General features: G+C 38.0%; 1 protein-coding gene across 2 annotated transcripts in view; it reads left to right on the top strand.

Annotated features, from left to right (window-relative positions):
* The first annotated feature begins 411 nt into the window (after positions 1–411).
* CPPED1 (calcineurin like phosphoesterase domain containing 1) overlaps positions 412–10,863 on the top strand; it is a 28,108-nt gene continuing 17,656 nt past the window's right edge. For both annotated transcript variants that reach the window (XM_003210523.4, XM_019620875.2), the window contains exon 1: positions 412–655. In XM_003210523.4, the coding sequence (XP_003210571.1) occupies positions 427–655 (229 nt within the window). In that variant the 5' untranslated portion in view covers positions 412–426. The remainder of the gene's footprint in view (positions 656–10,863) is intronic.

The following is a 10,863-nucleotide window of genomic DNA, read 5'->3' as shown; positions in this document are numbered from 1 at the left end:
CACCACTCTCTCTCTAAAGAACTTCCCCCTGACATCCAACCTCAATCTGCCCTCCCTCAACTTAGAGCCATTTCCTCTTGTCCTGCTATTATCAACCCTTTCCAAGAGTTGATTCCCCTCCTGCCTGCAGGCTCCCTTTAGGTACTGAAAGGCTGCAATGAGGTTACCCCGCAGCCTTCTTTTCTCCTGGTTGAACAAGCCCATGTCATATGCTTCTGCTGTGTTGTAATCTTGCATTTTCCAACAGTATTTACTGAGTTCTTTACGAATTTTTCTCTAATTAGGCTGCAATGACCATTGTATAATTAGGTTAATATACTGTCATTTACTACAGCTACTCATTTGAAGAAAATTTTGTACTTCTGCCTTTATATTTGTCCTATACAAAAATCAATATTTACTTATTTATGGTTTTTAATTCTTTCAATGTTTTTAGGTGATGAGTACCAATGGAAGGGACCTTTCTACTTCATCCAAGGAGCAGATCCTCAATTTGGACTAATAAAAGCTTGGGCAGTTGGCAATACAGGAAGTGGAGATGATGAATGGGGAGAAGAAATCAAATTAACAGAGCAAGCAGTTCAGGCCATTAACAAACTAAACCCTAAACCCAAGTTCTTTGTGTTGTGTGGAGATCTTATCCATGGAATGCCAGGTAAGGCAATTAAAAGTGTGGAATGGGATCATAAATCTATTTTCTTTACTTCACAATACGCTTTCATAGCATTTGGTATCCTACTCTTTTGGTGTCTGGAAAAAATAGAATTTTTTTTTAGGTTATTCTTGAGATGTATTCTCATTTCTTCATCTTATTTTATCTGTCTCTAATTTCAGGGGGGCATTTCAGTTAGCTGTTTGTTTGTTAGGGTCAGGGTTAGGGCTAGCCCTGAGGAAATGCACTTAGAGATAAACATCTCAAGAGGTCATATTAAAATTCTTTCTTCTAAACAAATTGCTTTGATAAGCTAAACAGTGATTCTAGCCATTGGGAAAAACAATAAGGTAAAGCTAAGTAAAAAGAAAGGTAGCTATAGCTTTTTGAGTATCCAAAGTGAGTGAAGCTCTTTCTAAAGCTTAATAAGTTCCACTCCTTCAATATTTAAATTCTTAAAATGCTAAAAGTCAGCAAATTCAAGCTGTAGCATTCTGTCATGTTGTTGTAGGAAGCAGAGATCAGTGTCTGTGTGTGTACAGCCACAGGAAGAACGATAGAAGATGTAGAAAGGTGGAATCCAACATTTAACAGTTGTAACTTTAAAATAGACTCATAATACTTTTTGAATGGAAGTAATCTTGCAAATTGATAAGTGGTCTCAAAAGCAGATCTACGCAAAGCATCTTTGATTTTTTAGCCCTGATAACAAGCAGAGCTGCAGACAGCCTTAGCTATGCAGTTGACAGTGCAGTGATGCAACAAGAGAGCTTGCAGAAATGGGGGTCTTTCATACTTTGCTCTACCTGAGATGGTGCTTCCTGGCATTTAACTGCACGGCAAGATCTGAGTGTACTAGACATCTTTCACACAACTGAACAAACAATACTTATCCTACTTCATTACTATAATTTTGCGCAAATGATTTGTTGTGTCTTATGCTAGTAAACATATAAACTCAACTTTGCAGTCAGCCCTTTGTCTTTCTGTCCAAACTGATGAGAGCCTGAGACAGAAGTGAATCATTCAGTTTCATAGAGATATCTCGGGATTAGCATTCTGTCACTATTTGCCCAAAGGGCAGAGAGATACAATGTGATACTTCAGGGGTGACAGAAAAAATGTTTAGGAGAGGTAAATCTGAATCTGTGTGTTTAAAATAATTTGAAACAATAGTTTAAACTGTGTGGATGTGTATTTTGGAAGTGAAATAATAGGCTTTTCAGAGAATTTCCTCCTACTTTTTTTTCCTCAGTCTCTGGAATAGAAACTCTTTCAGATCACAGAAAAGGTTAAATAAAAAATCTGAGAAAATATATTTCAAAGTGAGACAGCCCACACTACGTTTTAACAACTTCTTCTTGAAGTACGTTGTGACAGTTTCTTTGGTGTGACTTATTAATAGCTGTTCATTTATAAGACGTTGCAAGACACTGGCATTAAGAAGCCAAGCTGTTGGCTTTCTAAGGACTTATTTGCTGTGTTTTGTTGTTTTTTTTTAACCAAATGGAAATCTCCTGATGTTAAAAATGAAACCTTTCAAAGTTCTTCACAGTGATGGTTTTGGAAATTCTTAGAAATACTACAGTTGTTTTCTCTAGTTTTCTGCCACATTACATGCTAAACTCTAGGAATCAAGGTGACTTCCTACTCAGGGAGGAATGATTTCCTAAATTTATTCTCTTGTGGGCATGTTGAAAATGTAGTGTCATCAGTTATAGCTCAGATTAAAAAAAAAAGAAAGAAGAGAGCCAAAAGACCTCTCATATTCTATTATCAAACAGCACAAGTCTCTTTCTGGTACTGATACTGTGCTTGAGATGTCATATTTCTCAAACACATTACTCTCAAATACAATTTCACTGCTCTAGCCAGCAATGTTTGGACCTTTATACTGCATGTTTGTAGCTGTATGGTACTTCAGTTATTCCATGCTCTTCCACAGAGGAGTCTCTCTAAAAATAATTCTCTTATCATCTTAGTTCAATAAAAGGACTAATTTTATTTTTTTAAATAGTAACAATTAAAATTACATAAGGTTTTTGTTTAATTTTAGCAACTGTGGATTTTGCTTATATGTATCTTATTCAGTATCTCAGATTAGCTTTTAAATCACTTGTGTATATCAGCTATGTTAAAACTACATTAAAATCAGGGCTAATGGCAGTGTATCATTGTTACTACTGCAGCATACTTTATTAAAGAAAGCTACAGTCAGCTGAGATTGTTATATTTTATGATCTGTTGGCTGATGTCTATCAGGATCTTTGGATTTTATTGCTTTGTAACCACTGCCTGTAAATAAAATAAACACAAAACCCCAAACGTTCCTTTCCTAATATGTTCTATCATGGAGAATTGAGTATGTTTATAACAACTGTTTTAAAGCGTGCGCTCTTGCTTTCCATCTGAAGCAAGCTTGAAGCCTTTGCAGAGAGACTCCAAGAAATCTCAGAATGCCAGCAGCTAGAAGTGATGAACAGAATCCTGATCAGCTGGGAAGCAATCAAGCACAACACTTGGAATCCATTACAGATGTCATTAGAGCAATGAAGTAATCAGTGCCAGTATCTTGGTATTTAGCTGGTGATTAAAAGTAGTTTGTATTCTGAATATTATTTTCAGAAGTTTTTCTTGACACTACATAATCTTGATTGCATAATCAAGAATAGGATATCTATTCCTGGTAATATTAGCATTACCAGGAATGTAATCAAGAATTTTAAGCAATACCTTAAACTGCAACTTTGTTACTAAAAATTATTTCTCTGAACATGATACTTAAGTTATACCTAGCCACCACGATAATGAAAGTCTTTCTTCTATAGCCGTTCATGCATATTAAGTTAACGTACCATAACTTAGTATGGCAAAATATAATTGGTTGAGTAAAGTGTTTATTTCACTGCATTTTGTTGTAATTCTGGAAAATTATTTCATTTTTTGTCCCATCAAGTTGGAACCTTCTGTTTTGGTTTATGAAACCTTCCTATGCTCTTCTATTAACCAGTAGGTTTTGAGCCAAACGGTTCAGCCAGCTGTCCATCCATCTATATGGAACAACCCCTCTAAGATAATAGAGAAGTGCTTTGCAGTAACATCAGCCAGCCACTCTTGGATGCATCCTGTCAGGCCCTGCAGACTTTTTTGAGCTGAAATTTTTTGAGATATATAACTGATTCCTCTTTCTCACTGTTTCTTTAAGTCAGGGACCAAAGGCTTGGGAAAACAGCAAAGAGAGGCAAAAAGAGCATTGAATACCTCTCATTAATCACTGCCTAACTCAGTAGTGGTTCCACATGTTTTTTATTATTATTGCTAAAGTAGTTGCAGAAACTCATGTTGCCTACCACATCCCTTGCTCCTTTCAGCTCTCATTAATGTTCTTTTTACGTCAGCACTCAGATGTGAGTTCCCCATTTAGCCATGTCACTCTCTTGATAGTCTAGACTTTTTTTCTTCCCCTCAGAATGGGCCATCCTTGTTAGGAGGAGGTTGTCTCTGAAAACCTGTCAGCTCTCTCAAACTTGCCTTTCAGAGCTACCTCCCACATGATCCCATCTACCAATTCACTGAATAAGCCAAGGTCTGCTCTCCTGAAGCTCCAGATTTGCTAACTGCCTTCCTTCCTTTCCTCGTGATCACAAATTCCACTCTGATGGCTGCTGCAACCAAGGCTGCAGGGATTAACATGTTCCCTAGTACTTCTGTGTTTGTGAGTGGCCGGGACCTCGTTGGCCCATCTTGTACGCATGTTAAGAGGTTGTCCCAGGCTCACTCTTGGAGAGCAGGTATCAGTTTCAGTTTAACGTGCAGAACTGTACTGTTTTTATATGTCTGAGTTCCTTTGGAGGAACTCGTTTAAACTGCGTTTGTAATGATTTCTCAGGGAGTTGATAGATGCCAGTTCTATCCTGCGAAGTCCTTCAGAGGGTGAAATTTTAGACCAGGTGTTTAATTATTTTTCATTAATTGCTCTGATTATATGGATGAAAGAACAAGTAAGACAGCAAGTCTCCTGCAAAGTTCATTTAGCTCCGATGAACAAAATGTATCCATTTAGAGACTAAATGAAATGAGACTTGACTAATAATTTGTGTAATCAAAAAAATTGGTAGAATGTGATTAAGCTAGATCTGTTAGCAATGTGATGATGGATCGGGAGCAACTATTGTTTGTGATTACACCTTTTAATTCATTTGTATGAATGTTAATTAGAAGAAATAAAAAATCACTAGAATTGAATATTATGGCTCTTGAACTACAGTGTTAATTCTTGTACTAACTTCTTTAAGTGAAGGCATAATATAATAATATAGAGACCTACCTAGGTCTCTATATACTAAATAATCCAACACCAGCCTTTTCAATCAAGTAAGCCCAGGTAGTGAGATTTTTTTCTTTTCCTCTATCTTTGTTTTATATTAGTAAATGCTTTAATTAAAGGATTTTAATCTGTTCTTTATAACAAATTTCTCAAACAAATGTGTCTCAGATAAAGCAAACTTTGCTCTTGGTAATGTGAGTGAAAACAGCATCTGGCAGCCAAAAGCCACGTGTGTTGTACTCTGCTTCAGTTACATCTATTTCAGAATTCATTCATTTTGCTGAGACATTGGAAGGAGGAAGAGAATGCCCACATCCCTTGCATCTGCTATGACAAAGGTCTTTCCTCTCAATAATCCATCCATACCATTTTTTATATACCTCTGTTAAGAACTAATCAATCTAGACATCTTTGTAAATGATGGCAGAAGAAGAAACCATTGTACTTAAAATAAGCTGAATTCCAATATAAGAATTTTGTCATCTCTGTTCTTCTCAATGCCAGAATAAATTATGATAGCACTTCTTCCTTTTTCATTAATGCGCCTATGCTTCCATTTCTCTCATTAGCTTCAGCAGCAATCGTCCATCTTTCTAGAGTTATCGCATCAGGACACTTATTCCCGAGGCCTGTTGTTGCAGGGCTTTTTGCATAGATTTTTATTCACTTTAAAGATAATAAAATATTTAAGTGATGTTGCTCATGTCAGCTGCTTTTTGTGTTTTTTTCTGTTTTTTTTAATTATATGTCTTAGCTCTTTTGAATTACCTGTGTTGTATGCCTCCAGCTGTGCAAGGGAGAGCATGGGGAGGGAGGGAAGCTGCAAGGAGTTTTTTTTTTATTTGCTCAGATTAGAGCTGCCTTGTGCTGTTCTGGACCATAACAGTAGCCCTGAAATTGGTACACCTTCATTTAGTCCTTACAAACTTGTCCCAAAGTTTGGGAAATCCTTGCAGTTTTCCGAAGATACTCAGTATTATTGCAAGTGGTTGCAATAATGTAGTAAAGAAATCTGTGAGGAAGGATGGTATTTTAGTGGAACATACATAATCACAATATGATTTTTTTATCTAGGCCAAATATAAGGTCTCCTGAATTTCTTGTATTTCTACTACTTAAAACTTTTCTTTAACATCAGACAGGTCTGTCATATTCTTTTAATATTGGCTGCTTGTTAGCATAAACACTGTCCTTGTTTTGTTCTCACTTGTCAACACACATACTTTGCACGTGTTCTTCCATGCACGTGTATGCAGACTGGCATTTCAAATCCCTGATTGAATAAATGCTAAAAATTCAATGTGATGCAGCAGAATTGGAAGGTGTGGCTGCCACTTTGTGGTCAGAGGAGTAGTGGCTGCCCTGGCTTTGAGCAGGTCACCAGCCTTCTGGTAGTGTACTTTATGCTGGCATAGGTGGGCTACAGTCCTGGCCTGCTAATCTTACTATCAGCTTGTTAGATGGAAACTCACTGTGTGGACTGGAGTTTTTGGCTTCTCCTTCTCTACCTGCTGCTTTCTGGGTCCCCAGTGCTTCTAGGACCTTCTCGCCAGCCAGCAAGCTCCTGCACGCAGTGTGGGGAGTCTGTGTGCATCTCCAGTGCATGTTTATTTCCCACAAATCTTGCACGTTTTTCTTCTCTGTCACTCCAAAACTCAGTAAAGCCATACTGCATAGCAACTCAATTTGACTAATTATAGTTTTGGGCAATGCTATGTGCTTTATGCAAAAAGCAAGTAAAACTGCCAGCTACATGTGTCCTCAAAATTATGTGCTTCAGTCTGTAATCCTGTCTTCCATACAAACAGTATTTTTGTATAATAATAGAGGCAATGATATACACTAAGTTTTCCAAGAGCAGGTGCCAAATACTGGGATTCTGAGTTCAAATTTAGGCAGCAATTAAGGGACATGATTTTCAAATCAGCATTTCTCCATTTGGTTTCTGCTTGACAATTTGATGATCAGGACAGAAGATGAGCTGGGCGTACTGGCTTTCATACAGTCAGTACCTCTTACAAGCTCTGACACATAGGCTGGAGAGTTATTTACATGCAAAATAGCTTCAGAGCTGAGGAGCATCAGAGGTGATGGCTCTGTTGTAAAGACAGCCGTATGGCTTCATTTCTGGTTATGATCACTGTAAAGATTTAAGGCATTCCCTCTCCTGAGAGAATTACTAACTTGAGCCTGTTTCCAGGGCCCAGATGTGTGCAACTGCTGCAGATCAGAATATTCCTGCCTTTTGCTTGTCTTGAACATGAGTCACTGAATATAGCTTCTTCCAAAGCTCATGTTTGTATATATAATAATTTTTAAAGCATAGGCTGCAGCAAATAATTACAAATCTCTGACTTAGAAGGTTGCTCTAGGAAAGCTCTATCTTTCAAAGGGAAAGCATGTACCATAGTAAATGGCCCTTATCAAAGCATTTTATTTCTCAGTACTAAGGGCACCTCCCCACTGTGAATATTTTAACTCCTCTTCCTTCAGAAGCAGTATTGGGCTTGACCAGGAAAGATGAGTGAATATTTGGCTTCAGTAAGAGCTGAAGCTAGTGCCTCCCTAGCAGCTCCACTTGTCTTTTGGTTTAGGTCCAGTAAAACTGATATTTTTCTTAAGAAAGAATTTTCCTTGGGAAAGCACAGTTGACCACTACATGCAGGATTTGAGTTATCTAATACAGACCAAATCCAGTCTGCCAGCTAGCAAAGCCTGGAGTGCCTCAAGGATAGAAAATAAGATGTGGGTTTAAACAATTAAGGATTGTTTTTCCCCTGATTTTTCTCTCTCCATGATAAATTAATTTGTCAAAAATGTGTTCCAGAAAACTTGCGTATCAGAAAAGAAGGGAATTTCTGGCTGAGCACATTTCTCACCACAGTTAAGCAAAAGGTGACTGTGTTGAGAGTCGTCATGGAGATATTAACTTTCATAGTTAATAAAAGTGTGCAGTTGTTTGCATGCAAATATCTTTTCACCTCTTTACCAAGCATTTTGAAGGCATTTAGTGTACAAACTTGTCAATTTTCAGTTGATACACATTTGATTCAGCCTGACATCCCTTCTAGGAAAAAAGCACCACAAAGCACTGCACTTGTCCTTTGTTATATCAGATACGAACCATCTTGTTCATATAACGGAGCTGTTGGAAATTTGGAGCCCTTCTGGTAGCTTTTGTGCACAAGAAGTGGTATGAATGCAAGGCTGAAATCTCTATGCAAATACACAAGCTGTCATTTATATATTTGTGAACTGATTAAAATACAGAGAAACATCGGGTCCCATAGAAGATCTTAATGCTACTGTAGAAGAAATGCTGAGTCATAGCTTGAAGCAGTGATGAAGCGCCTGGTGGGAAGGCAGGGCCAACCTAGGGGAGCTCAGGTGCATGCAATGCAGTGCACTGAGTGACAGAAGGATTGGAGCCAGGATGCACCCCTTCCCAAATCTACTTTAAGGCTGGCAGTGGAAGTAAAGGGATCTCTCTGGAGGTCCCTGAGTACTTGGGGCCTTCTAAAGGTAAGCAATTTTTTTTCTTTTTTTTTTCTTTATCTCCACAGCTCCTACATTTGAGTTTGTCCTCATTTGCTGCAGCCAAAGACTTTGCCACCCCGTTATTATCGCTGTCCATCACATTGTAGTGTTACAGCTTCTTAGGTCTCTCCAAAAGTAGTGACTCCTACTTATTACCATGGAAACTACTATGGATACAAAGAGCACAGTAATGCTATTTGATAGAGCAAATTCTCAGCTACAAAACACTACATTTCAACATAGTTACCACCATTAGCTGTGCATTTTCACTACTGATGAACAGGAGCCTGCATACTGTATATCTTCATTATTACCTGGAATGTGGCTTGTCTTCTCTTTACTGCTAAAAAGCACCACCCACTGCCTCACTGCACTGCCATCCACTGTTTGCTCTACATAAATGTTCACGAGAATCAATGAATGCACACAGGGGCCATTTTCTCTGCAAGGAGGAACTCAGTTTCACCCTTTGCTCCACCCACACTTCCAGGTCCAGCGCCATTCTGTCACAGTGCCCCTCTGCTGCCATCTGTCACACAGCAACACCACGGCACGGAACGTTGGTGGGAAGGTTCAGCCTCTGCTGCCATCCCACCTACAGCTGCCTCTGACATCGTGGGCTGACATCACAAAATAGGAGGCATTACTTTCAGAGCAGCACTCACAGCTAGAATGAATTGGGAAGATATCTTACAAAGGAAGAAGTGGCTGGTAATGCTTAGTGTCTTTCTCAAAAAAATATTTTACAGCAGTAAATCTAGCTGCAAAATGCTTTTATTAGTGCTTCTAAACTACTGTTAAATAATCTGTTTTTTTTAAAACAAAGGAACAGTAAGTTTCCTGTCCTTGAGGAAAGTATATGTATAAGGAGATAGCTTTAAAAGGTTTAATTTTAACTAATACAGTAATTCTTAAAAATAAAAAAATCTCTCATGTAGAAGGCAAGAGCTGAACGCTGATGTTTGATTTGTCCATGTAAGTAAGGAGCATACAAGCAAACAGATATTCTCTTTTTAAAAAGAGAATATTTTAAAAGAGGTAATCAACAGATATAAGGCTTAAAATATGGTTCCAACTTTGAGAAAGGACTGCAAGCATGTCACTTATTTGCCCCCCCAACTTTTTTTAACTGGCCCTTTGGTTTAGTAACAAAAGCAAGTTTTTCTGTTTGTTTTTTTGTTTGTTTGTTTGTTTTAAAGCTCTCATCAGCCTGGCACAGCTGGGGAGGAGGCAGCTGTGTTCAGCTCTGGCACATGCAGCTTCAGCAGCATTGTCAGCTAAATCCCAATTCCTGAATCTTTGTCAGTGGAGGTTTATAACACAAAGAGCACAAAGTAGAAAAGCTACAGATTAAGTACTAGGTAGAAACAGTGGAGTTGAGATGTTTATTCTGAGTTAGGTATAGTTCAAAACTGTATTTGTTGAATGCTAAGTAAATCATATATATGTCAGTGATCACTGTTGAGTTTTCTTTTTCCTGCACTGTCACCTAAAATACCACGTGTGGTGTTTACGTTTGATATAGTTTCCTGACAGTAAGCTAAGTTAAGCATAAGCTAAGCTAACTCGCTGCATCCATCTCTATTACTGCTGAACCTTATAAAGAACTTTGATATACTGGGTGTGATGGAACCAAACCAAAAGGATTCTTATCTGTTCTCTTCTCCAAACCTCCATGCTATTCTTAGTTATCTAGGAAACTTGGTGTGTAGCACAGCATTTGTCAAACATTTAATAATACCGATTTCATAAAATGTCACAGTGGTTGCATCAATAAACATCTATAGTAATTATCTGATTCTAGTTACACCTAATGGAGCATTCTGAGCCTCCGAGCTGCTTAGCGTGAAATTTAATTTGCTGTAATCAGCCCAAGAGCAGAAAAGCAAGAGGTGCTCTCTATGCATGGAGAATATCTGCTTGATGATGTGTTGGAGCCTCGTGTTGCAAGCATACCATAGGGCTGTCAGATTAAAGTGTTTATCTTGAGCAAGTATCTACTTATTTGTATGTTAGACCATAATGTATAATCAAATCCACAGCTCACATAAGGAAACTTGCTGGCCATAACTCCATGAATGAAAATCTTTGAAATGTGATTAATTACACAACTGTCTTAAGTCATACATTTTTCCATTGTACTAGACTGATTACATGTATTTTATGCAATGTGAAAACATTGATTTTTCTTCTGTTACAGTAAAAGACATCATTTCTCCAGTTATGATGCCTTTTGCTTCTTTCTCAGCCCTGAAAGTTTTGACTTAGCTTATGCACCTTTGAGAATGCATACATGGAACGGGCATCCACAAGGAGTTATTTATTTGGCCTGTTGTACAGTGAATGT

The sequence above is a fragment of the Meleagris gallopavo genome, chromosome 16 (genome assembly GCF_000146605.3).
Source record: "Meleagris gallopavo isolate NT-WF06-2002-E0010 breed Aviagen turkey brand Nicholas breeding stock chromosome 16, Turkey_5.1, whole genome shotgun sequence".
NCBI classification, from domain to species: domain Eukaryota; kingdom Metazoa; phylum Chordata; class Aves; order Galliformes; family Phasianidae; genus Meleagris; species Meleagris gallopavo.
Note: the sequence above shows the minus strand (reverse complement) of the source record. Positions and strands in the feature narration are given on the sequence as shown.